The following is a 27495-nucleotide window of genomic DNA, read 5'->3' on the forward strand; positions in this document are numbered from 1 at the left end:
ACCCAGCCACCGACGCCCTTGCCGACCCCCTGTCGCGGTGCCCCGAGGGCTGCCTCCCGGCCAGTCTCCTCCCCGGACACCCCGAGGCTCACGCAGGCAGGCATGAGGACCGGCTCCTGCCCGCCCATCTCCGCTGGGAGACGGATACAGATGGGGGTGAGGGAAGGACACAGCCAGAAACCGCATCATGATACAAATGATAAATTATATTTGTACAGTAAATAAGTATCAATAGTCAACACAAGTTCAAAACCAGCCACCGGCCCCTGGGACTGAGGAAACGGCTGGGCGACCCCCCTACCACAGTGCCCATCGGGAGGGAGCATTACAGGGGTGGCAGTGGCCGGTGGCTTCATGATCAGTGCAGCAGGCGACAGAGACAAGGCGCCTGGGATGGGCCTGGGCTGGGGTGGCGGGGGGGGGGGGGGGGGGGAAGGGGGTGCGGGGGGTCTTCTGGGGCCTTGGCGGCCCAGTGGCTAGAATGTTGGGGCCTCAAAGTCAAGTCACGAAGGGCTCTTGACTGTTATAAAAGAATCACTGACCCAGTAGTCAGGTTTGGTCTACTGGCCTGTGCAGGGGTCCAGGCCCGCACCATGTGAGTGAAAGCACCTCCCCGGGGGAGCGACCTGCCGGGGCCCCAGCCTGTCTCACCCTCGCCCAGGTCGGAGGAGGCCAGAGCGGGCGGGAGTCCACAGTCCAGCCCCAGGTCTCCGGCTCTGGCGGAGGCATGGCCGGTCAGGAGCTCCGGCGGTGGCTCCTCCAGGGGGACAGCCTTGGGGAGCAGCACGGGTGAGCTTTTAAAATTAGGCAACAGGAGAGGCGGGAGAAGGCTGTTCGGACTCTGCCTGCTCCCCTCCAGGCCTGTGCCCTGCTCACGGCAGTTTCCTCCGGGAGCGGGGCGAGGGGATGGGGTGGAGGAACACCAGGGGGTCGGCTGCCCTTGGAGTTGAGGGGGGGCCAGAGAGGGGGAAGAAGTCCACAGTGGAAAGCAAGACCGGAGCGCCCACCAGGCAAGGTGAACTGACCGGACGCAGGATAGGGGCCTATCGGGTGTGGGGTCGGTTTCCCTTCCCTGGGGAGATTTGCGTCTTTTCTGGTCTTTCCCTTACGTGAATTCATACTTTTCTTCTAGTGGTGGGTAGGGCAAGAGGAGAGGAGGAAGTTGGGAGAGGGAGGTAATATTAGGGCCTGTTTGTTAAAAATCCATGTGAGAATGACTTTATTTTTCCTGCCTCTCCAAAACAAGAGATGATTATTTTGAAGTCTGCAGTGTGTGTCTGGAGTCAGCAGGTGGGTGGGTCAGGGCCGGCCCTGGCCGCTCACCCGTCTCGGCCTGGAGGCCGTCCCTGGGGAGCCCCCAGATGCCGTCTCCACGCCATCCCCATCCTTACCCTGAGTGCGGATTAAGACAGAGGAGATCACAGACACACAAATTTCAAGATGCCTCTTCCGTTTCAGATTTCCACTGGAAGCGGAAGTCCTTGTTGATCCGTGCATGCCTTCAGTTACAAAAGGGAACTGGCTGATAAAAACCAGTGAGTCACATTCATCCATTAGATTTTTTTTTTTTCTTTAACTTGCTGTTGGTGCAGCAGTAAGAAAAATAGCCTCTCTCTGGATCTAGCCCAAAAGGCTGCAGGTCAATCCGTTTGGTAAGTCACCAAAACAGGGAGTAAAAGAAAGGAAGAGGCAACTGGAGGCTGGGTTTTTGTTGTTGTTGCTGTTGTAGGTTTTTTTTTTTTTTAAATAAACATCATCTTTTCTATGTAATCAAATTCCCGTATTTTTCCCTATAAAGAATTTGCTTTAGTTTTCTTTTTTATAAGGCATTTTTTTGTCTCTTCCTATTTAAATTTTCTTAGAGTTAAACCATAAATAAGAGGGTTTAAACCACTCACATGACACGTGCCAATATCTTAATTCAGCCAGACCTGGTAAATTCTATCAAAACTAGACAGTTAAATAAGAACCACGTTATAAAAATATTAGCCAAAAAAAGACTATTAGATAATTCTGCAAACTCAAATATGAAACTGTACTAAACAAATCATGTGCAAACGTACATAAGCATAGAGCCACGTGGCAGGGTTATGCTCAGATTAGTTTAAAGCTTGCTCTAGTGGATTTAATTCAAGAGTTGTTCCACGGTGGTGGTGGTTACTTTGAACTCACACACGAGTCAAAGAAAAATAAAATATGCACAACCACTTCCCCGAAAAGATCAGCGTCTCGTGAAGTCGGTGCTTCATTCTGTCCACACCTGGGACCGCCTGGGGTGTCGCTAGGGCTGGGGGCCGGGGGGGGGGGGGGGACAGGCGGCGTCCCAGAGGCCCTCAGGCTGAGGCTCAGGGCGAGGGCGACGCTGAGGACTCCCGCCTCATCCCAGGCGCCAGAGAGCTGGCCAATCTGCAGGACCAGGATCTCTGCGCTCGGGAGGAAGCGGGGAGGCCACCAGGCCGGGTCGGGCCCCTCCCGCGGGCAGCAGGCGGTGGGCTGGGGACAGGCGGGCGGGCAGCCTCGGAAGGCGCGGAGACCCACGTGCTGTGTCTGACGTCTAGCAGGCCTGCCGCCGCTGGAGTCTGAGGGTCGGGGCTGGGAAGACAACCCTTTTATCAGGCAGCCGGGACCGGGAAGCCCTAACATCCCCCCACCCCCCACCCCCACTCTTGGACACCAGTCCACAATCGAGAGTCCCTGCTCGGCGTCCTCAGGCACAGAGGCTCTGGGCATTCGCTCTGTGGTGGGTCCCAGGCCCGGGCACTAGAGAAGGAAAGGGTTGGTTGTGCCGGCCGCCTGAGCTGCCGAGGGGGGGATGCCCACGCTGCCCACCATGTTCATCGAGGCGGGGCCCAGCGGCGTCAGGGAGGAACCGCTGGCCCCCAGGGCCGGGTGTGGGGCCGTGGAGGTCATGGAGGCCACAGCCATGGGCTCCACACCTGGGCTAGGCCCAAAGGACGTGCTGGTCCCCAGGACGGGGCTCCCCCGCAGCTGGTTCAGCGTCAGCGGCTGGGGCTGGTTCACCTGGAAGGGGTTGACAGGGGCCGAGGCGGCGGCTGCACCTGGGGGAGAGGAGGGGCAGTGGTAGGGTCAGAACAACAGCCGTCCCCAAGTCCAAGGGCGGGAGACGGTGGCGACCAGCAGCACGTGTGCTCCGGCGTCTGCCCCTTTGGGGACAGGGTGCGTCCCAGGGCCGGCTGCTCTGCAGGGCCCGGGCGCCAGCCAACGCACGCCCCGCACGCCCTGCACGTCCGCCGGCTGCAGCTCCGGCCTCTGGATGAGGACACGAAGGCCGCTCGGGGCCAAGTGACTAGTCCGGAGTCACAAAGCCTGACTCGGGCAGTGCTGGGACTGTGCCTACTCGCAGCCGGCGCCCCAGGACTCCCTCAGCAGCAAACACCAGGTGCCGCTCCCCTATTCGGTTTGCCAAGCTCGGGACCACAGGTGTCCGGGAAAGAGGGGCGCAAAGGGGGAGCTGGGGACCTCAGCACGAGGCTTGACTGCCTGTCTCCACCCTGGACCCTGGGACCCAAGGGCTGGTGTAATAAAGGCTCTGAGAAGCCCTGCAGTCAAGAAGCGGATGCAGCTCTGTCTTATCTAGCGTTTCCAGAATTTATCACACACCATCAAGCCTTTTTCCCGAGCTTTTAGCAAAAACGTGTGCTGATACTCTGCCAAAACACCCGCGAGCTGGCAGCACAGAGGCTCCAAAGCAGCCCAGCCCTTGCGCACAAAGGCTGCCTGCTGCGGGGCGCCCCCAGTCACCACCAGGAGACGTTGCCCGCACTCCATCCCACCCGGGGCGGGGGGGCAGGGGGGAAGGAGGAAGGCCCTGCTGAGGGCACAGCCGGGCAGCCCCGCACCAGCCCCTCTCGTACCCCTGCAGATCAGCCCTGCCAGAGCTGAGCCAACTCAGAGGTACCAGGAGCCCCCCCGCAACCGGGGCGGGATGGCGGGGTGCTGGACAGGAAAGCCAGCCTGGCTGAGACACTGGGTTCGGATCCAGCTCCACCCAGGGAGCGAGGAGCAACCCCGTCCTCGCCCATCTCAGGACCATGGGGGTGGGTAGGACCCAGGCACTCCATATCCCACTTCTGCCCTAAGGACCCCACCCCAGCTCTTCTACGTCCTGGGGTCCTTCTCTGCAGGGTTCTCTGAGAGGCTATGGCCCTGGGCTGCAGATTCCGCTGTCTTAGGGAGGGTCTCAGTCTGAACGCCCTGAATGTGACACATCCCGGCCCTTGGGGAGCCCAAGGCCTTGCTGGACAATCTGGGAGGGGGACACTCCCCAGGGGGAGAGAGTTGTCTGGGCTGGGTGCTGAGGATGACCGATCTCCCACTGGAAAAGAGGAGAGAGGGCACTCTGGGCAGGGGGAGCACAGCGTGCAGGGGTGAGGAGCTCAGCGCCCCCGAGGGTCTAAGCACATGGCCCCAGCGGCCCCGGACTCTAAAGCAAGGGCTGGGGGGCTTATCCTGCAGCCCACACAGAGCCTTTGAGGGTGAAGAACAGGCCTTTAGACAGAGCCTGGCATCAGGGAGAATGGATACGGGGGATGGCAGCGCGAGTTCCCAGCCCTGGAAAGACAGGATCTGGCATCTCGAATGGCTAAAGTGAGGCTCTGTGGGCCCCTGGAAAATGGCCCCCCCCCAAAGGGAAATGTTGGGCAGCAAACCCCGGCTCTTCCTCACCCCGCCACTGCCCTTCCCCAGCTGACCGAGAAGTGGTGCCTGCTGGAGGGTCTCCCCGGCCAAGGGCACCAGGGCCAGGGCAGCTTCTGTTCAGTGGTCTCCACTGAGAGCTGAGAGGAGGAGCTGTTTTCCACCCATCCCCCCAACCACACGTCAGCTTTCGCGCCCCCCCTCTCCCCAGGCCCTGGAGAGGCCCAGGCATTCCGGGCATGCCTCCTGTGTAAGGCAGGAGGAGCCCCAAGAGGCCGGAGGAGAGGTCAGGGCCTGAGGCCGGCCCCAAAGCCAGTCAGCAAGGGCAGACAAGCACAGGGAGCATACCTGGTGCCAAGAAAGGGTTGAGAGACTGGGCCGGCGGGGCTGGCCTGGTCACCAGCGAGTCCAGGTTGACCAGGGCCGCGTTGGGGCCCAGGAAGGACTCGGGTGTTTTCCGGGCGCTGCTGGGCTTGCTTGAGGCGGCGGTCAGGGGCTGGCACTCAAAGGGGTCGGGGCTTGTAGTTCCGTTGTTTTGGGACGGTGGCGAGGCCACGGCCTCAGCTACAAGACAAGGACACACAGGGGCCCGGTGAGGGGGGGGGGGGGCGACCCGAGCGAGACACAGACATTCCGGGGGACACCTGCGTGGCCACGCAGAAGACGGGGATGTTCGCTGCAGTGGTGCTTCCAACAGACCCAGCCAGGGACAGTCAGCCACGGGGCAGCTTACAGAACCCCCGGTCGCGTAACCAAACCCAGAGTGCGGGGACAGGAGGCCTCCCGACAAGAGGACCGTGTCACGTCACGGAGAAGAAGCTGGAAAACAAAGCGTACGGCACGATCCTCCAGAAACATTAAGATGATATTTGGGGCCGCGGGCTAGCCGTGGGCAGTGCATGTTTCGCGTGTGTTTTCACTGTCAATTTTCTACAATGAACATGAATTTCTTGACAGAGAAGAAAAATTGTTTTTAAAAATTCAGCCAGCGTGGCAGGGGGGTTAAAGGTTCTTAAAAATGGTCATACTCTCCACTCGGTAATCCCATTTCTAGGAATCCAGTCTCAGGAAATAATGCGAGATGGCAACGGGGACTCAAGCACAAGGATGTTCACCACAGCGTTATTTACTTCGGCAAAACCTGCAATCCACCGAAAGCACGCTCCCCAAGAGCAAAGTTCAAATCCGTGATTGCTGAGCGATACAAGGTATTCCATAGGTATGGATATTTTCTAAAGAATTTTTAACATCACGAGAAAATGCTTTCAATCCGTTATTCTACCGGGGGTGGGGGGTGGCGGGGTGCAGGATTCGATGCTTTCTGACAGTATGAGCTGAACAAAAAAAAAAACCCTGTAAACAGAGCTCAGAAAAAATGCTGGAAAGAAACATAGCGGCTGGAGTAGGGAGGATTACAGAGGAGTTCTGTTTTCTTCCATAAACTTTTCCAAATTTTCTACAATGGAAACAGCTCTAGAATTGGGGGTAAATAATTTGTAAGTGTACAGAAGGACTGTTAACAAGGCCACACCGCCTTCTCGCTGAGGCGCACACGGGTGGGCAGGGACTGTTAGGTGGCACTTTGGCCTGCAGGGGAAACGCACGGAATTTTGTTTCTTTAACGCAGGGAAAGAAAGACCCCAAGAAGCAGCGCGTTCTAAGTTGCCTCTGGTCCCCTGAGCTGAGAGGGGGCCGAGGGGTGGTCAGGTGTGCCAGGCTGTTCGTACCTTAGACAGGGGGGCCAGCCAGGCCTGTGGCTGCCGCTGGGGGAAGTGGTGGGAGGAGGTGAGAAGGAGGGGGTGGGGGGCAGATGGAGATGGGGGGCGGGCACAGGGAGAAGCAGAGAGAGGAAAGAGAAAGGAGAGAAGCTGCTCTATGTGGCTGGGGGGTGTGGCAGCCTGGCTCCGTCCCCAGCCTCTGGCCTCCACCCCCACCCCCGCCCCGGCCCGGTCTCTCTGTACCCCACCCTGAAGCCCTGCCATCTTGGGGGCACTGGGCCGGGGCTCTGACAGGAGCTGGGAGGGAGCCACAGCCTGGGGTGATCAAGTGGGGGCAGAGACGCCCTGTCCAGGCCCAGAGCTGGGACCGTCTGGGAAAGGGGCACCGTGGGGATTGGGAAGTTGGGAGGAGGAAGGCATATGGAGGCAGTGGTTCAGATGGGGCGGCTGGGCTGGGGAGGCCAGGGCAGGGGGCTTGTGCCAGCAACCACGAGGGGCCTGGGGGCAGGGCCAAGACACAGAGGTGAACGAGACAGGAAGCACGCGCCCAACACCAGGAGAGGGTGAAAGAAAATCTCAACCCCATGACTTTTCACTGCTGATGTGTGAATTCCTGCAACTAGCCACTTACAGGCTCCCAAGATCAAAACACAAAGAAAACGCATGAAGTTGAGAGGTTTTGAAAGCTGATTATTTCTGCCATAACTGGACTGGTCAAATGCACAGAACGTTATGGAAACCACGACCACCTTCACATACCTGTTTTTTTTGAAGTCCGGAGGTTGTCAAATTCAGAAAAGTCATCTTTAATTGTACCATTCAAATTACTGAAGAGATCAAAGGCCCCTGGGTGAACACAAGAGGCTGGTGACTGCGGGTGCATCACGACTTCCCCAATTCTGCTTCCCGGTCTACAACCTTGGGGGGTGCTGGCCGAAGGCAGGGGACATATCTCCACCCCTGCTCCTGGGGGAGAACTGAGAGCCAGATGGCAGCTCGGGGTCACCCGATGGTCTAGCAGGGGGCCGGGTCAAGGATCCTGGCCTCCCGGAACCTCGCGTGGGGGCATTAGCCTGCCACCAGCCCCACCCCAAACTGAAGGAGGGACTAATGCACGGGGCGGGGGGGGGTACTTCTGAGCCGGGTTTAGAGACCTGGATAGCACCTGTAGGAAGCTACTGGAAGGAGTGCCTAGAGCGTAGCCTGCCCAGGCCCCCTTGGGAAGCTCCCTCTGGACGGAGGTGCAGGGGCCCAGAAGGCCTGTGATCTCACCATGCACGGTGGGCTTGTGGCACGGAGGGGGAATGGGACGACTGGGGACAAAGGCTGCAGGTGACAAGGGTGGCAAGTGCAGGCAAACCCACAGGTCCCATGCCGAGGAGCCAGGAGAGGGGACAGCAGTGCAGCCAAAGGGGCTCTCAGGGCCTGGGCAGAGCGATGTCTCACCAGAGGACGAGACGGGCTTGGCGGCTGAGGCTGCGGCCCAAGCATCCGCTGTTTTCCCGGCACTGGGGGCAGGCTGCTGCGGGGCCACCCAGGGGTCTGAGCCCTTGGGCCCGGAGTGTGTGCTTGTGCCAGTGGGCACGCCCCATGGGTCCACGGAGGCAGCTGGCTTGGCACCTATAGGAAGGCAGGGTAGGCTCAGCTACGTCCTCAGAAAGTTCTGGAAAGCTGGGGTGAGAAAGGAAAGGGCACTGGGCCACGTGAGCCACACCTGGGTGTGCCCCATGTCAGGACAGGCCGCCACCCTAAGGGTGCTGTCCCAGGCCAGCGAAGCTAGACTGAGCTGAACGCCAGGGCCTACAGCCTTTGGGGTTCCCACCCTGGGGGGTGCGCAGGGCCTGCTGGGAGGGTACCAGACGGCACACAGCCGAGAACTTTCCCAAGTGCCTGCCGCACATGGCCTCTTCAAGCCCGCCCCCCCAGAGTCCACCGGCCTCCTCCGCAGAGCGAGCCCTGCCCAGGCATCCGCTGCTCGGGCGCAGGCCCCCGGACGCACCCTGTCCCCACCTGCTTTGAGTGGTTTCTGCTTTTGACAGAGGGCGAACAGAACAGAGGAGGACAACATGAAGAGGAATCATCGACAAATGCCCATGTTTTCAAACAGTGAGTGACAAATCAATTTAGGGGGTCACAACTGGCTTTTTAGAAGGGTAAAACAGAGAACAGCTGAGCGCACCTAACGGAAGGCACCCCAGCTTTCGCTCCCGTTGTGTGGACCTTTCATCTGTCACGTGTAGACGCGGGCATTACTCGGGCTAAGTGCGTACACAAGCGAACCATGTCTTGCCTTTCTTTGAGGACGGTCACAGCCGATGTTTAAAAGCCACGGCTGCCTTTCCGGGAGCAAAAGTGCCTCCCTCTCCATGGCACCCGTCACCCTGATCTTCGTGACTTTTGTGTTCGCCCTTCCCTTGATCTTTCCTCGGGTCCCACCCTGTAGAGGTACCTTTAGACACCCTATTGATCAGCTGTGCCTACTTTCTTCACCGTATACAAACGGAAACACTGTACACGTTCTTTGTGACCGGCTTTGTTCACTCCGTATTTGGGAGAGTTCACCTGCGTTGATGTGCAGCTGAAACCTGTTCCCTTTAACCGCCCTAGAACCTTCCACTCCAGCTGGGGAGGAACCACAGCTGATCAGTCTGCCGAAGGCACTGGCTTGGCTCTGCCTTTGTGGTGCTGCTCTTTCTTCTCCTGTCTGGGTGCGCTCGTACCCGTGAGGACCTCGGGTCGGGGCTCCCTGCCCCGTCTGCCGAGTGACTCCAGGGTGGTCTCCGCGCGGTTGTGCTTACGTATGCTGCGTGCACGCAAGTCCGGCTCCAGCCAACTGCCCCCTCACCTCACTAATGCTTCCTGCTCACTTTTCCACGCGTGCCAATCTGGTGGGCGTGCAAGGTCACCTGGCTGTTGTTGTTTTAAGATTATTTATTTGACAGAGAGACACAGCGAGAGAGGGAACACAAGCAGGTAGAGTGGGAGAGGGAGAAGCAGGCTTCCCGCTGAGCAGGGAGCTCGATGCGGGGCTCGATCCCGGGACCCTGGGATCATGACCCGTGCCAAAGGCAGACGTCTAATGACTGAGCCACCCAGGTGCCCCATCCTGGCTGTTTTGACTTGCATCTCATTGTTCCTTAATGAGGCTGTGCCTCTTGTCATTTGCTTACGGGTCTTCCGTGATTCCTCCCCTATAGTGTGCCCATCCCAGGCTTTCTCTGCCTTCCTGCGGGTGTTTATCTTTCTCTTCTTGATTTGAGAGTTTCTTACCACACTGTGAATACTGTTTTACTTAGGTTACAAAAGCAAAGAAATTACCTCCCAATTTGCGGCTTTTCTTTTCACTCTCCTTAAGTAGCTTTGGATGAGAGACGTTCTTAAATTGAACAGGGTGCAACCTATCAGTATTTTCCCTTCTAATTTGTGCTTTTCCTGACATTCAGGAAAGCCTTCCCGACACCTCAACTGTCTCCCTCTTTAGCAAATCTAACAGATTTACAGTTTGCCTTGCGCGGTCACATATTTGCTCCATTAGCAATTGATTTTTGCATATGGCATAAAATACAGATTCGATCTCATCCTTTCCTACCCGAACAAGTCACACTGGCGCCACTCTCTCCCCACTGACCTGCACACGCTGCCGCCTCCACCAGAAGCCACGGCTTCACAGATTCATTCCTGGGCTCTCCGTTCTGATCCACTGACCCCTTTGTTTCCATCGCTGTGCATTCTGGATTATCCTCACAGATATCAGAACTAAGAAGAACTGCTATCTGGTACCTGATACCTTGGTCTTGTTCCTTGGGAGTATCGTGGCTATTTCCAAGCCCTTGCTCTTCCATAATCATTTTAAAATCATCTTGCCAAGTTAAAAAAAAAAAAATTTTTTTTTTCCAAGCCTGAGTGGCTTGGTAGGTTAAGTGTCTGCTTTTAGCTCAGGTCATGATCTCAGGGTCCTGGGATGGAGCTCCACATCAGGGTCCATGCGCGGTGGGGATCCTGCTTCTCCCTCTCCCTCTGCCTGCCGCTCCCCCTGCTTGTGCTGTCAGGTAAATAAGTAAAATCTTTAAAAATAATAATAATAAAAAAGAACTTGGCTGGTATTTTGATCAGAATTGCACCAAATCTCAGATCAATTTGAAGTAAGTTATCACTGTAACAGTGAGTCTTCCAAAAAACCAAAATCACAGGACATCTGTCCACTCAAGTCCTTCTTTAAGTGAGTGATTTCAAGTGAAAGATTTCAGTGAAAATTTAAGTGAAAGAAAAAGAAATCAGAGGAAATTTAAGTGAAGATTTAAGTGAAAGATTTCAGTGAAAATCTTTATTTTATCCTTTATTTCCCTAAGGGATTCATTCATACAACTGTAAAATCTATCTCTAGGGACTGATGTGTGTGTGTGTGTGTGTGTGTGTTTTTTAAGATTTTATTTCTTTGACAGAGAGAGAAAGCACAAGCAGGGGGAGCAGCAGAGGGAGAAGCAGACTCCCCCCTGAGCAGGGAGCTGGATGCAGGGCTCGATCCCAGGACCCTGGGATCATGACCTGAGCTGAAGGCAGACGCTTAACCAAATAAGCCACCCAGCATCCCGGGACTGGTATATTTCTAAAATTTCATTGTTATTCGTTTATTGTATGCAGAAAACATTTAATTTTATACACGGATTCTTGCAGCCCACAATCTTATTAAACTCTCAAGTCTAATAATTAAAATTCACGCAAATTATTTATTCTTAGAATTCTAATACGTCTTAATTATAAGAGAGTTACTCGAGAAGTTTTTGGATAGTCTATGTACGTGATCATAACACTTGCAAATGATGATGGCCTAATCTGTCCCAGTCCTTATACTTTTTCTTTCTTTTTCCCGTCTCACTGTGCTGGGTGGGACCACCAGTCCCAACGTAAAGAACAACTGTGCATAGTCAGTGTCTCTGTCTCGCTCTTCAGGATCTGTTTTCAACATTTTACATTAAAACATTAGCATTTACCACTTTCAGGCTTTCTTCCTTCTAGAAGCCCTTTATCAGGTCATGGAAGCTCCTCATCACTCCAAGTTTGCTAAGACTCTTGCAATGAATAGCTGGAACGGGTTTCTGTCTCTATTAAGATGACAGCATGATTTTTCTCTTTCGGTCTGTAATATGGTACATGAATAGGTCTTCTAAGGACCTGCTCTTTGCGAACAAAGTTTCTCATGATGTACGATACCATTTGTATATTTTTCATTTTGGATTTGCAATTGTTTCTTTGCTTTTTGCGTCTGTACTCCTAAGTGGGGGTGGCCTGGCAGGTCTGTTCTCACACTGTACGTCCTGCCTGGTTTTGGTGTTAAGGTTATGCTAGTCTCATAAAACCAGGAGGGACACTCCCCATTTTCCTACCCTCTGAAGGAGTCTGTATAAAGGTGGAATTGTTTTCTTGAGTGGTGTTAGAATTTGCCGGCAAAGCCCTCTGGGTGGATTGTGGGGTGGGGAGGATTTTTAAGTCCTGACTCAATGCCTTTAATGATTATAGCACTATCCCTATTTTGGGGTTTTCTATTGTTCTCTGGTTAGCTCTGCTAAGTTTTCTTTTTAAATTTATCTACTTTAAGTTTTCAGATTTGTACGCACAGAGTACATCAAACAGCCTCTTACTCCACCAGAAATCTTGGCAGTTATGTTACTGTGTTTCATTTCTCATAGTGTCTGTGCCTTTCCTCTTTATTTTTTATTTTATTCTATTTTAAGCAGGCTCCATGCCCAACGTGGGGCTTTACCTCACTACCCTTAGATGGAGACCTGAGCTGAGATCAGGAGTTGGATGCTTAACCGACTGAGCCACCCAGCCCGCCCCCCTTATTTTTTAAAATTAATCCTGCCGGGGAATTGGTCTGTTTTATTACTTTTTAATTACCAACATCTGTCTTTGTGGATATTATCATGCGTCTGTGTTCTAATGCATGAATTTCTGTTCCTATCCGTATTTCATTTCTTCCACTTTATTTGGGTGGCAATGCTGTCACTTGCCCTCACACTGCTGTTTCAGGTGCCCCACGAATTCTGAAGTAAGACTATTTACCTCATTATTTTTGGTTCTCAACGTTTCTGGTTCGCCTTATAATTTCTTCTTTGACTCAAGATTTCAGGAGGGTTTTCCAAGTGTCAAGTGTACCGAGTTTTTCTAGTTTTCTTTTTGTTGTTGAGGATATTGTGGTCAGAAAATGTGTTCTGGGTGCTCCCAATTTCCAGAAACGCATTGAGGCTGCTAGACTTTATGTCCAGCACACGATCAAGTTTTTGTCAGTAGTTGGAACGTGTGTGCTCGGGTCACTGAGAACAACAAATCCACGACCTCATGAGCCGTGCTGCTCAAATTCTGTTACATTCTCACTACTGTTGGTGAAATGATAAGAAGTATACATATTGGTCTCCACACCCCCGTTCCTGGCACAGAATTCCCGAAACCCCGGTCATTTCTTAGGAGACCAGGCACCATGAGCATCTCCTGCTTACTGAGGTGACCCTGCATGGTTCCCGGCCGGCTCCTGGCTGGAGCCAGAATACCCAGAACCCCCAAGCCTCGATTAGAAGCTGGGAACGTTCTGTTACCTGGAAATGTCGCGTTTTACACCTTCCTTCTTAAGGAATACCTTCAAGGAATATAGAATTCTGGAAGATCCAGGTTGTTTTGTTGGTGTTTCAAGATGTAAAATGCATTTTACCATCGTTCTTGGAAGAAAGAGGATTTCACTAGGAAAGGAATTCAAGGCGGACTGTTTTTCTTCCAGCCCCCGGAAGACCTTACCCCACGGGCCTCTGGCACCTTCCATCCATGCTGAGACGGGTCAGCTACCAACGTGCCTGCCGCCCCTTTTCCATGGACCGTCTGCCCCCCGTGGGTCTAGTATGTTCTCCTTTGGGGCTCTGCAGTCTCCTGCCAATGCACCCAGGTGGGAAGTTCTTTTATTATATCCTGCTTATGATTCACTAGGCTTCCTGGATCTGAGAAGTGGCTCCTTGCCGTGAACCTAAAAACCCCGAATCACTCTTTTCAAATCTAAACTCTTCTGAAACTCCAAAGAGAATGTGTGTTAGATGTCCTCATTCTGCCTCTGCACTTCCCCAGCCACACCGACCTCCCCAAAGCTCCCCAGACGTACCAAAGGGCATGTCCACCGCCTGAGGCCTCTGGGCCTCCACGTCCCTCCATTTTCCCATTCTTCTTGCCTTCACTAACTCCTGGAACCGCTCAGCTTTCTTTCAGAGCACTCATTTGCCTCAGTGTCTCCGAGGGCTGTGACCTGCAGCGGGGCGCAGGGGAGTGTAGGAGGGAAGTGGGAGGGTAGCAACTGGGACAATCTGGCTGAGCTCCACGGCTCAGAGAGGGCCACAGGAAGGGCGGTGACTGCCAGGCTCAGAGAAGACAGGGGATGCTCCCAGGTTCCCAGGAGGACCCACGGCCCTGGGCGCCATTCCCAGGCATGCCCCTCTTAGCAGCCCGAGTAGCCGTGGGCAGGGATGGACATGCGGGTAGGACGGCCCTTGACTTTCAGAAACATGAACCTCTGCTAGGAGTTCTACCACTGTGCTGGCTTTATCTCTTCTGGTCCTGAGATGCTGAGTGACTTTAGAGTGGGCCTGTCGAGCCCATATCAGCCGCCACCTTGACTGTCTTTTCACGTCTGGCTGACGGCGAGTGGGAGGGGCACAGGGAAGGGGAGGACGGGGCTACCTCAGCTACTTCCCAGACCTGTCACCGCACCCACAGTTAACGCTCAGAGCTGGACACGGGCCAAGGCCGATTCTGCCATGCAGCGTGCACTCCCACCATCCCGGGGACACATAAGCCTGTCAACTGCTGTGTGGACTAGGGACTTCTGCTGCAGCCGCCTCAAACCCACAACCCTCCAGAGGCCTCCAGAAACACCCGCCTCCCTCCAGAAGCTGCTCTGACCTTTCTGTCCCGGTCTTCTCAGAATCTCACACAGAGCCATGTCCCCATGACGGCAACCGCTCTCCCCAGGCCCACCTCTGCCGGACATGACAAGGGGCCTAGCAGGACACTGGTCCCAGCTTGGAATCACACAGTGGGGACAGGCCCTTGCTATGCCCCAACATGAAGTGCCTCACGGGGCCTCGGTTCTGCGTCAAGGCTAGAGCGAACAATGTGGTGGAAACCATGTCCGGGAGAGAGCAGGACTGTAAGGAGAAGAGACGGGTCGTGTGCTCAGAGCTGCTGGGATGCAGTGGAGAAGACCTGGGATTGGGTCCACAGGAAGACCTGGGCCAGGCTGTTCCTGGCTCCCTGTGAGCACAGGGGTGTTAACACACATTCCGCAGCCTCCCCTTGCTCGCCAGCAACCATGGGAACTGAAGGAGCCCACGTCAGGTGACGCCTACTCCCTGGTCGACATCCCCCTTGCTCACACCTGCACCAGGAGGACATGGGCTGGGGGTCTCAGCGCATTCCCGTGCAGCCCTGACCACCGGGGCACCGTGGGAGAGCGACTGTCCTTCCCTGTTCTTGCCCCCGTCAGGGGATGTCCAGGTCACCTTCCCGCTTCTCCTGAAAGACACCCCGACTCTCCTTGGGAGATTTACCCCCTCGCTTATTCCCAGTCCCAGGCCGAGTGGAACTGACTTTGCTCTGGCAACGACGGTGGGTTTCCACCAGCTAATGTCAACCTGCCAAGTCCGCCAACTACCGAACCCCACACCCAAATCCCTGATGGTAGAAAGGCTACTGAGGCCAGAGGGGAGAGGGCAAAAGGGCCCAGCGGGTGGGGTCCTGGTGATAATCTCTGAGCCACGGGTGAAGCTGGCCTGAAGACAGAGCTCCCCATCTCTACTGAAGCTGTCTGCAGGGTAGTTTCCTGACAGACTGCCTCCCCAGGTGGCTGTGGGTGTGGAGGGGTGGGGTGGGGGGTGTTTGTTGAGAGGGCACGATCCCCACCCTGCAGCCTGCACGTTACCTCATCCCACGGCCACCCACCAGCCCCGAGCTCCTCACAAGGCACTCTCCCCCGCTCTTGCTCACGTGAGAATCTGTCTCCCCAGCCAGAGCGAACATTCACAGAACAGGGGCGGCTCTGCTTGGCCCACACTGCTCCTGCTCCCTGAGCTCAGAACTGAGCCTCACACACGAAAGATGCTCAACAGCTAAGTGGGGGCTGAAGGGAAGCCCCGAACCCCAGGGCTGGAAGGGACTTTGCACTTTCTATGCTCAACTCCCTCCAGTGAGGCATCTCTGAACACTGGAGTCCAGTGACCACTTCTGGACGATTCTGGGTAAACGTCCAATTCAAGCGTTAGAAACCTACACAGATAAGAGCCGCCCCTAATCTCTGACGCTGCACAGTTTTCCAACACCTTAGGTTTGTCACTGCTTCACTCACCATGCCATTCAGAGGCCACCAGAGAAGTGGTTTTCAGCTGTGGCTGTCCTGAGGAATCGCTGCAGGGATATTAGGAAAATACACTGTCTCCTCCCTTCACACACACAGACTCTGGGAGGGCCTGGGCATCTGGATTCTTAGAAGCTCCCCAAGTGCCTAGAATGGGCAGCCGGGATGTGTGAAAGCGACTGAGCTCCTGCAGCACTCCGGGGCCTGGCCAAGTCTTTTCAGAAGTGGGGGCCACCATCGGAGGACCAGCTCGGACACATGGGCACCTGGCCAGCATTCAGCAGGCCCGAAAGTCCTGCCTCTGAGAGAGAAACAAGAATGTATCTACTGCAGGGGCGCCTGGGTGGCTCAGTCATTAAGCGTCAGTCTTCGGCTCAGGTCAGGATCCCAGGGTCCTGGGATCGAGCCCCGCCATCGGGCTCCCTGCTCCGCGGGAAGCCTGCTTCTCCCTCCTCCACTCCCCCTGCTTGTGTTCCCTCTCTCACTGTGTCTCTCTCTGTCATATAAAAATAAATAAATAAATAAAATAAAATAAAATAAAATAAAATAAAATAAGGGGCGCCTGGGTGGCTCAGTCGTTAAGCGTCAGCCTTCGGCTCAGGTCAGGATCCCAGAGTCCTGGGATCGAGCCCCACATCAGGCTCCCTGCTCGGCGGGAGGCCTGCTTCTCCCTCTCCCACTCCCCCTGCTTGTGTTCCCTCTCCGCTGTGTTTCTCTCTGTCAAATAAATAAAATCTTTAAAAAAAAAAAAAGAATGTATCTACTGCAATCAGCATGGGGGTCCCGGGCAGCCGGTGACCATGGGATCGGGTGAGACAGTCCCGTGGACAGGGGGACTGTGTCTTCCCAAGCACGACATCTGAACCACGTGTTCAAGAGCACACAGGAGTTTATAGGTGGCCCACAGGACACAAGGTAAAAAGGATCAGGCGGGCGCGGGAACCCAGCCAGCCAGCCCCTCAGCAACCGCACACCTGCTGTGCCGTGTGCAAAAGCAGGGCTTGCTCCCGCATCCAGACCCTCTCTCAGACGACGAGGGTCTAAACACACTAGGTTTCCCCCAAACTGATACACATGGAAGAGTAAGAGTCAAAACAAAGTCCTGCCATCGTTCTGGAAGCGCTCTTCCTGCACGAACACCAGGCCGTATATACGGCGTGCGCTGTCATTGTCATGCTGTGTCTGGGGCTGGCGCCACGCCTCTTCTGACCCTTCCCGTTACTTCCCACAGGCCGCGCTTCCCTTCTGGAATCCGCCGGAACAACAAAACCCACAGCCCGGCCAAGAACCCTAAAGCCTGAAAGGGCCCAGAAAGCACCCCCACCCCTGTGTGGCGCCACGCTTACGGACAAAGCACGGTCCCAGCTCAGAGGGCTCTGGATGTAGGATGAAAGATGCCCCTGGTTCAAACCCTGGCCAGTCTTCCAGACGGCTGTGGATAAGCAGCTCGGCCTCGGTGAGCGTCGAGTGGTGGCTGGGGACCTACGTGCGTTCAGGCCACCGTGCTGACTTTTTGCTCCACGGGGGGCCACAAGTCAGGGGAGGCTACATGCCATGGCACCCCGCTCTCCTCAAACCAACCTGGGGGAGACAGGTAACGTGGGCTTACGTGGGCTTTCCCACGGGTGCTGACCGCCCACCTAAGCTGGCCTGCGGGAAAGCGGGCTGCAGTGGGGGCAGACCTGGCAGACCCCCCCCCCCCCCCAGTGAACGCCTGCTGACAGCCAGGCCGCAGGGCCCGGCGCTCCACTTTCCTCCCCCATGAATGGACAGTAGCTTTGCTGCAAGGCCCCTCTGTGCTCTGTCCTCCACGGCCTCCACAGGGCCCGGGCCACGCCACAGACCCAATAAATAAATGCTTGTTGAAAGCGGGAGTGAATGAGAGCAAAGGAGGATGGAACCCAGGGCAGAAAGATCAAGCAGCTTCCGGCCTCCTCCTCTGTGGGCCCATTCATAGGGAGCACGTGTCCCGGAGCCCCTCACCCGCCAGCCTGGCTCCCCCGAAGCCTCACATATGAATATTCATGTGCACAGGGGGGGCCGTCACATGGTGGGGTCAGAGAACTGAGTGGTGGGGGTCACCAAAAAACCAGCAGCACCACCTGCTGCCACCGGGGCGGAAGCCGGCCCCTGTCCCGGCCCGGGCAGCGAGCGGGCGCGCACCAGCCAAGGCCTTCTGAACCCCCAGGCTGTGGGCCCCTCTCTTACCAGGTGGCCGCTTTGTGCTTCTGGAACAGAGGAGGAAGTGCCCCGCTGACCTGGGGGGCTCGACTGCCCCCCTCTCAGCCCTCGGCACTTCCTCCCAAGGCCCCCAGTGCCGCTTGGAAAGAACTGGAAATGGCAGGGCTGACTACAAACAGCGGCCTTCAAAACAGTGTTCCTTTCATCCAGAGGGCGCAGCTACCAGGGCTTGGGCGGAGACTCTCTCATCTTTCAGACCGATGAACGTGTTTCCGGGCAATGGGGTGGCCCAGAAAACACACCCGAGCAGGTTTTCCTAGAGACTAGTCGGGAAGTCTTGCTCCAGGGCGGGCTCCGAAGACGGAAGGGAAGGCGCTGTGACCAGGCTCCCGTGCACCCAGGAGCTGCTGCGAGGCCATCTCCTGCAGAGCTGCGGAGAGCCGGAGCGCTAGACCTGCGCCACCACCTCCGGGGACGGCCACGGGCGGCTGGGTGACAGTGCTCCAGCCCAGCACCATCCCACTGGGGCCCCTAATGCTCATCATCACGTAGTGCAAACGGAAACACCTCTATCTACTTACAAAACTGTATACACAGTATGACCTCAACTGTGTACAAACAAGTGCCCAGAAAATACAGGAAGCAAAGAAGCTAACATGTTAGCACTGGTTACCTCTCAATGCTAGACTCTGAGGTGACTTCTCCAGGACATGTACGGCCACAGAGGGTTTCTGCAGCAGTCCAAGATGGCATGACGATTCCAGGATTAGGCACCATAAGCACTGAACCTGCCCCTAACTTGCTGTGTGGCCCCAGAGGAATGGGCAGCCTCTCTGGGCTTTGGTGTCCCGTTTTCTCCCCAAGTCGCTGGATAAAATGCCAAGTGTGTCAGAACCAAGGAGAGGGCCCTGGGTTGGGCAAGAGGTAAGAGATGGCAAACTAGCGGTCCACGAACCACGCTGGCGACCTGTAGATTCCATCAGCCCCAACCATGTTCCCAATTTTTTAAAATTCACTGTCAACATTTAAAAATAGATTTCAGAAATTTAGGTTTCAATCTTCTCTTTAAAAAACTGGATTCAGGGGCAGCTGGGTGGCTCAGTAGTTAAGCGTCCCCCTTCAGCTCAGTCATGATCCCAGGGTCCTGGGATCCAGCCCCACATTGGGCTCCCTGCTCGGCGGGGAAGCCTGCTTCTCCCTCTCCTGCTCCCCCTCCTTGTGTTCCCTCTCTCACTTTCAAATAAAGTCTTAAAAAAAAAAAAATTTGGAGGGGTGCCTGGGTGGCTCAGTCGTTAAGCGTCTGCCTTCGGCTCAGGTCATGATCCCAGGGTCCTGGGATCGAGCCCCGCATCGGGCTCTCTGCTCAGCGGGAAGCCTGCTTCTCCCTCTCCCACTCCCCCTGCTTGTGTTCCCTCTCTCGCTGTGTCTCTCTCGGTCAAATAAATAAATAAATAAAATCTTTAAAAAAAAAAAAAAAAACTGGATTCATAGTAGCCAAAAAGTGAAAACAACCCAAATGTCCATCAACTGCTAAACGGTTAAACACAATGTGGTCTGTCTATAAAATGGAATATTATTCAGCCAAAAAAGGGAAGGTAGGGACACATGCTAACTACATGGATGAACTTTAAAAACGTTAAGCTAAGTGAAAGGAACAAAGACCACATCATGTCTGACTTCATCACGTATCTGAAACAGCCAGATACAGGCAGATCCAGAGACAGGGTGTCGTAGACCGGTGGGTGCCAGGGGTTGGAGGGAGCGGTAACAAGGAGTGACTGCTCAGTGGGAACAGGGTTTCTTCCCAGGGTGACGGAAACGTCCTGGGATTAACAGTGAGGGGTGCACGACACCGTGGATGGCTACGAACTACTGAACATGTCTGCCGTCGCGTGGGGTGCGATGGTTAGCTGTCACTGGGCTCCAGCTACCTCTCCTTGGCTCTGTCCCTGTCTCCGGCTGGCTCCCGGTTTCTGCTGCGTGCAGGTTGTGAGAACCCCAACAGCTGGAGGTGGCCCCGCTTCACCCACCAGGAGACTCCCCAGCACCCCTTGAGGTTAAAGTCTGGCTCCACCAAGACCAGCTCCAGGGCACAGCACTGTCTACCAGCCAGAGGAAGGGAGGAATAACCTGGTTCACTGAAATCTGGTCTCTCCTGACCAGGTAACGCACACCCCTAGTAAAGTTAAGTCAAACAGTTAAAAAAAGGGAGACAGTGAAAGTCTGTCTCCCTCCCACCTCCCCCCAGGCCCCACCCCAACCACCTCCCATCAGCCACTGACAGCATAATCTTAAACTCACCTGGCTCTAGGGTGACTGCTTGCTTTCCTGGCCACTAGAAAAACGTCCCGTCTGCATCGTGACCCATTATACAACTTTGAACGGGATTGAGAGTCTTTCCTGAAGAACATCCTACCCACAACTCAAGGTGGTCATCACATTACAGAGCAACTATTTTTCAGACTTAACACAAAAGTCAAAAGCCACTGTCTGGAAGGGGTCCAGGTGGCATTTCCAGAACCACCTTCACTATCCCCATGTATGCTCAGCAAGACTTTAGCCCACAAGCTCCCTGGGGCCACAGTACACAGGCCATGGACCACGTGAACCGTCAAGCTCCTGGCTGCCATGGGACTCTGGCTTTCAGTGAGTGAGACCTGTAGGCCATTTGGCCTGCAGCTTGCCCCAAGGCCCAGAGGGCACCTGCCAAACAGAGTTTGGGGATCTGCCCAGGTCCCTGACGCCAACTGCATCTCCAAAGGACATCTGGGGCTGACACGGCCTTCTGGACACGGCTGCCAAGCCCTGAGTGGGCAGGGCCCTGACCCCACGTCCCTGCTCCCCATGGCCTGTCTCTGCCCACCAAACCACTGCGTGCCCCCAGGCTCTCACAAGGCCAGCCTTCTTCTGGGAACACCCTTGCCTCTTCTTGGCCTGGTCACCTCCTGCTCTTCCTTGCAGATTGCTCCAAGACGCCTGCCTCATGCCCACCAGCCTCCTGAACTAAGCCCCGTCCCAGGACGCTGGTATCCCCATCTTGCCCACATCTGCCCAGGACCTTGAAGGCAGGACCATTACCTGTTTGTGTCTGGGTCCCTGGATAGCAGGACAGAGCCTGGCATTTGGTACACTTCGGCAAACATCCAGGGAACCGAGCTGAATACAAAAGATGGTTCCAGGTTGGGGAAACAAAGACCCCAAAGAGATACAGGCAAGCTGCCATAAAATATACAACTGCAAGTTCCCAGACAGATCAGCCCTGGCTGGCAGGGCTCAGAGCACCCAGAGGGAGCCTCCCAAGCAGCAGGCTGGGTTGGAAGCCATCACCAAGCCCGCAGGCCAAGCCCTGTGTCCAGCGATCAGGAAACCCCTATGCCCAAGATTTCTACCCACACTCATGTTGCAAATCTCCTCCCACAGATTCTCTTACGTTTGGCATTAAACAGAACTTTAAAATATCCACTTAACCCAGTAAATGGACTTACTGTTGCTTTAAGTAACAAATAAGAAGAATTACAGTAAATGCATCCTTTCATCAGCAATCATAGTACGTACATCCTAATCTCCGGCTACGCCTAGTTACAGCAACTTGATTGAGAGGTTTCATGCTGTGTATTACGGTTTCTTAACCTGGGGTGCTGGGTGCAATTCTGAGGCCAAGAGACCAGACTCATGTCCCAGAGGAGGGACAAGGCATTTCTGATGCGTGTGGGAAGCAGAGAGGAAGTCAGCTTTCCCTCTACCAAAGCAGAAAACCATTCAAAACAGGAAAGCACTGTACCACAGTCCTCAGGAGGACCCGACCAGACGTTACATCCGGGGACTGGGGAATCCCGGGCAACCACCACCAAAGACCTGCCCCACTCCCACCTCCACCAGGTGAGAGAGAGCAGGCAGCTCGGCCCTATCCAGCAGGCAGGCACGGGAGACAAATGAGGCAGGTATTTACCGAACGGTGGCCAGGGGTCTGAAGTGCTGGCTGCGGCCGCCGGCCCGCCCCAAGGGTTTGTCTGGTTAGCTGAGGCTGACCGGCCCCAGGGCTCTGCTTTCTGGGCAGCAGGGCCTGAGCTGGGGAGGGCGTCCATTAAATCCAACAGAGTGGTCTGCTGTGGGTGGGAGCCATGCTTTTGAGACAAAGAGAAGGGGACAGGTTTTACTTTGCTACAGTTACAGCAAATACCCACAAGTTAGCTGTTAGCCGTATATACCGTATATAACGTCCGCGCCTCCTGGGACAAGAAGCCCTCTGGACGGGGCCGGGAGGAAACTGAGCTGCCCCATCTCCTCCCATCTTCGGCCCCACCCGGCCCACCACCCCACTAACCACTTCCCACTCCAGCCCAGGCTCCACCCACACGGAGCTGTGTGCTTTGGGCCCAATGCCCCACCCACTTGCAAACAGCCCCCACGGCTTTCCAGGATAACGCAGGCTTTCCCCGGGCTGCAGCGTCCCTCCAGAATGCTGTCCCCACCCACCCACCTCGGTCCCCCCCAGCTGCCAGCCATCATCCAGGGCCCCCTCTCCCGGGGCCTGCCCTGCCCTCCCGCTCCCACGGCCACCAGAGCTGCAGTCAGGGATCCCGTGGCACCGTGACATGGGAGACCACCGGAACCCCGGGCCCTGTGGGGGAGGGGGGCCTATCTTGTGACTGGAGGAACTTGCTGGGAGCAGAACCATGTCCTGGTCATCTAGGGCCCCACGCGGGCAGCTTGGTGCAGGGTAAGGCTGATGATACAGTGAAGCCCAGCACTACTGAGCCTTAGCCCGTGCCAGGAATCTGTCCCAAAGCACGGGACACTTGGCTCATGTAACAGTCACCTGACCACATGGCTACCACTGTGCTCGTTTACAGGGGAGGAAACTGAGGCCCTGGTCCACGGAGGCCCCTCACCTGTGCCCATCTTTTCTCAGGCTGGTCTCGGGAGTAAGGGCACCAGGTGGGGGTGTTTTCAATCAGGTCCTCCCCTCACTCGTGCTCATCACAAAGGAGTACACGAGAAGGCGGAGAAGGCGCCGTGCTCTGCGGGTTAGGCTTGGACGCTCGGCAACCATGGTGGGACGGGCTCTAACGCTGACCTTCCCGGTGAGGCGCTTACCTCCTTCTGTTTTGGAACCTTAACCGTGTCTCTTCGGCTTTCTTCTAGGGCCATCTGTAATCTGAGGTCGTCACCCCGCCTGAGGCGTTCTTCCTGAAGAGGACAATGGGACTGTAATGACATCATTGTGCAGAACAAAGCAATGCGCCAGGAACAGGACGGGCAAATCAGAGTACGCATTATTGCAAAGGAAGATGGGAGAACAACTCGTAAAATAGTTACTCTTCTATCCTGCGAGTGTAGCCCAGAGGGCTCGCATCTGCCCCTCCCTGCTGCCTTGTGTGGGTTCCCTGGTTTTGGGGTCCCACCGGGGGGCGGGGGGAGGCACAGGCACGGCCAAGTCGGGGAAAGGGAACACGTATTCTACAATGCTTTTATCTTACAATGAAAATGGCTTTGTAATTCTAATTATAGAAGCAACACGTCTCCTTGTAAAATACAAAAGCCTGAGAGCCCAGAAAGGAATCAGGAAGAGGGTGAAAATCACCTATCACTGCATGTTTATTTCGAGGATTTCAAACAGAAATGATTCACTATACAGTTGACCCTCCATCAACACGCGCGTTAAGGGCACCAACCCCCCCAAAATCCATATATAAATTTGACTCCTCAAAAATTTAACTACTAAGAGCCAACTGTTGACTGGAACCTAAGTAAATCGCTTAAGGCATATTCTGTGTATTATGCTGTGTTCTTATAATAAAATAAGCTAGAGAGAAGAAAATGTTACTAATAAATTAAGAAAGGGGCAATGGATTTACAGCACCTTATTTATTGACAAGAATCCACACTTACGTGGAGCCGCACAGCCCAAAACTCATGTTGTTCAAGGGTCACCTGTATCTAATTTATATTTATTTAAGGCAAAGTTACCACATGCAGGAGACTGGGCTGTCCTAGCTTTTACAGCATCACAAAATAGAAGTAAGTTCCTTGTATTTTATTATAAATATGATGAATCACAGAGATGAGTTATGAGCGGAAGCGGGCTCCGACTGTCCATCTGTCCCTGCATTCCTGCCCCTTCTCCCCGGGCTGTCCGTGACAGAGCCAGGCACCCACAGGGACGGATCTAATCGCTGTGCTTCTCCTACTGGGAACAGGGGGGCTGTAACTGAAGCTGTCCACCGCGGTCGCGCTTTAGGAGGTCTCCAGTTACAGCGACACCAATCATGCCAGGACAGCCGCCTCTGCACTTCTGTCGAACCACCCCTAATCTCTGTCTCTGCACATCACTTCTAGCGCCTCGCGCTACCTGACTCCGTCTACCCTCCCTAACCCAAGGTCAGCAGGGACAGACCTGATGGCCGGGGCCAAAGGGACACAGCTTTGAAAGGTCATTTCCAACACGCCTTTCCCTCCTTGTCCATGTTAAAGTAATGTGTGATTAGTAGAGAAAAACAGGAACTGAAAACAAGTTAAAACTACACACACTTCCATCACCGAAACATAGTAAGGGCTCTTATTACCTGCAGCTTTCCCTCCTAGCCTTGTTTTTCAGCATTCAGATGCACCTGAGCCATCTTACCAAACTGTCTTCCCCCGGGGCTGAGCCCACACGCCTTGCATGGAGGGGGCTGTGGACACCCAGGCTCGTTCGAAGGGACCATGACAAGCGGCTGTTGTCAACAGAAGTGTTTCTGGGGGGCACTCTGACCAGTTCATCCACTGGCCCACAAAAAGCTTCCCTAAATGGAACTGCGTAGGGCCCCCTCCCTGACCCGGGGCGGGGGGGGGGCCAAGAACACTGTTGTGGCAACGCCAAGTCCCATCTCGGGAAACACATCGGAAACACTGAGGCCAGTGTCACCATCCCCGCTGTGACCCACGCTCCCCCCCGCCCCCCCACCCCCCGTCCCCAGCCCCCAGCGAGCAATCACACCTGCCTGGCACCAACCTGCTCAGCTACCTCTCGGCTCATGGCAAGTGCCAACTGAAGCTGCAGCTCTTCCTCTCCGCTCGTCTGCGGCCGGGCCTGTTCCAGCTCGGAGGACACCCTCGGGGAAGTGGCTGCGGGGGGGAAAGGCAGAGTCACCGCATGCACAGGACAGGCTCACGCTCACGGTTACCCGGTCAGACCCCACCTCGTCCCCATCTCAACACCTACAAAGCCCCACAACGTGGGCGCCGTACAGGAGAGGCCTGCGAACAGGTTAAAATCAGTAACGCCAAACTCGGATTCTCAGGGACGTAAGCCCCGTGGCCGGCCACGCTCAAGGCAAGAGGCCTTCGGGGGCAAGGCCATAGGCCCGGCCTCACGAGGATTAGAACCTCCGTGTTCGCTTCAGAGCGGTACTGCTTCAAAGAGAGAAACTAATATATATGTGTATTTTTTTTACAAAATCAAAAGTATTGCTCCTGAAGAGCTGGATCAAAGAGCGTCACTCACAAAGGCACAGGGCATCTGTGGACCAAAAACTTCACTCGAGACACCCGCCAGCATTTCAGAATCTCACTTTGTATCGCATGGTGGTAAAGATCACAGAAAGCGAAGCCCAAATGGTTCTGCAGCAACCCCGAAAATCTTTGGTTTCTACGTAAAACTGTGCATTGACTTAGGAAAAACTTTTTTTTTTCTTGCTGTCAGCAGTTAGCTAGTACCAACACTTGTAAGCAGCTTCTGGAAAGACAGTTTTACCGACAGGATGGGATGCGGGCTCCTGGCTGATAAAACAAAACTCCAGGAAAGGCTTCTCTACGCGTTCACACTTACGCAGGGCTGGGCCTCCCCGGACGGAAAACGTGGGCACTTACAAGGCCATCGGGAGGTTCTGCGCATCAGGGAGTGTGGGTGTCGCCAGAAACCGGACATAAAACTTAGCATGGGGCCACCTCTGCCTCCACCCCAGAAGAGGGTCCACAGCTTTCTGAGATTCTCAAAGCCAGGCCCCACTGCCTTCGATGGTTCCCCACTCCGTCCTCCCTCTGGGCCTCCCTGCAAAGCCATTCCCTCAGCTCAGCCAGCCAACTCCTCGGTTCTCAGAGCTCAGCTCCCCTGCCCTGGTCCTGCTTGACTGCCCTCCTTGCTGGGGCTGGGTCAGCAACCCCACCCCGCCATAGCACTCCCCCCTATCCTGCAGTTTGGTAGATCATGCCAGAAGGTACGCTCCTTGAGGAGAGTCCACGCCTGTCTTCTCACCATTACATCAATCCTCAAAGTTTGGCAGAATGGATGGCAAATACCCACTGGATAGACACCTGGAAGCATGCACAGATGGATGGACGGACAGACAGATGGAGAATTCAATTTTATGGTGGATGGGTAGTTGTTCGAAAATGCTCTAATTGTGTATCAGTTTTCTTCCTTCTTTCATTTTGTCCATTTCAGCAAACCCAACCATCAAGCCTCACCAACCCAAATGCTGTTCCCGCCTGAAACTCCAATCTGAACTTGGCTTCTTAGGATTGCCTCTTTGGGAGAAAGTAAATAAGGTCAGGAATGATTCCTGAAAGATGAGATTTCTAGTTGGCTAGGCTCTGGCTACCGTGAACAAAACATGGTTAAGAGGACTAGACACAGCTAGGGTAACAGGAGAACCAGGCAAAGCTGCAAGGGGCCGAGGGCGGGGCAGGGCAGGAGAGACTAAAAGGCAATGCTTTGTCACACAATGTTTTTGACAAACACACAGCTGTTAAGAGTTCATTTGGAACAGTCCTGTGTCATGAAGCACAATGTATTTGCTATGATTTACTGTCATCTCAAAGAACTAGGAAAAAAAAAAAAAGCCAGCAACCAATTGCCTCACATCTACTCTAAGCTACATGAACAAGACAAAGACCGAAGGAAGGAAGGAAGGAAGGAAGGAAGGAAGGAAGGAAGGAAGGGAAAGAAAGAAAGAGAAAGAAAAAGAGAAAAAAGAAAGGAAGGAAGGAAGAAAGAAAAGAAAAGAAAAAAGAAAAGAAAGAAAGAAAAAGAAGAGGAAGGAAGGGAGAAAAAGGAAGGAAGGTCGGTCAGTTGGTCAAGTTGAATCCCAGCCTAGTTATAGCACATTTACCTTTTCCAAAGTATTTGTTTTAAAAATACAGCTAGATGGTAAGAAAATGTCGAGTCCCCCTTAATAATCAGATTCGTTAACCACGTACCAAGACAAAAGTACATTTTTTGCTGTTGCCGGGTCTGTGCCCAAGCCTCCCCTATGCCGGTAACAGTGCTTAGGTCTATCTGAGCTTTCTTGTACTCCAGAAGCAAAGGAGTCACCACCCAGATTTGCTGGAGACTAGAGAAGCCGCACAGATTCGGGGAACGGTTCTGGAGGCCTCTTCTCAGCTGCCTGTGGTTCCCACACAGATCCCTGGCCACTCGGGCTGCCTGTTCCCAGCCGCCTTCCCAATAATCTCAGAAGCTCGCTTCACAGAACCATCTGTTTATAACGAACACAGCACACTCGGCACCCTTCATTCACTACCACACGGAAATGGGGGGCACATAAAGAAGACCTATATCCCATCCCACAC

At 54.7% G+C, this 27495-nt stretch overlaps 1 protein-coding gene across 5 annotated transcripts in view; it reads right to left on the reverse strand.

Annotated features, from left to right (window-relative positions):
* Nucleotides 1-1571: 1571 nt before the first annotated feature.
* Nucleotides 1572-27495, reverse strand: part of EPN2 (epsin 2) — an 80260-nt gene continuing 54336 nt past the window's right edge. For 2 of the 5 annotated variants that reach the window (XM_021694782.2, XM_044921724.1), the window contains 7 exons: nt 24938-25050; nt 23041-23133; nt 21893-22067; nt 7821-7994; nt 7134-7220; nt 5005-5220; nt 1572-3059 (listed from right to left, as the gene is read on the reverse strand). In XM_021694782.2, coding sequence (XP_021550457.1) covers nt 2761-3059; nt 5005-5220; nt 7134-7220; nt 7821-7994; nt 21893-22067; nt 23041-23133; nt 24938-25050 — 1157 coding nt within the window. In that variant the 3' untranslated portion in view covers nt 1572-2760. Of the gene's footprint in view, nt 3060-5004; nt 5221-7133; nt 7221-7820; nt 7995-21021; nt 21100-21892; nt 22068-23040; nt 23134-24922; nt 25051-27495 lie in introns of all 5 variants that reach the window. The other 3 variants (XM_021694779.2, XM_021694783.2, XM_021694784.2) reach the window with 3 other exon arrangements.

The sequence above is a fragment of the Neomonachus schauinslandi genome, chromosome 15 (assembly GCF_002201575.2).
Source record: "Neomonachus schauinslandi chromosome 15, ASM220157v2, whole genome shotgun sequence".
NCBI classification, from domain to species: Eukaryota; Metazoa; Chordata; class Mammalia; order Carnivora; family Phocidae; genus Neomonachus; species Neomonachus schauinslandi.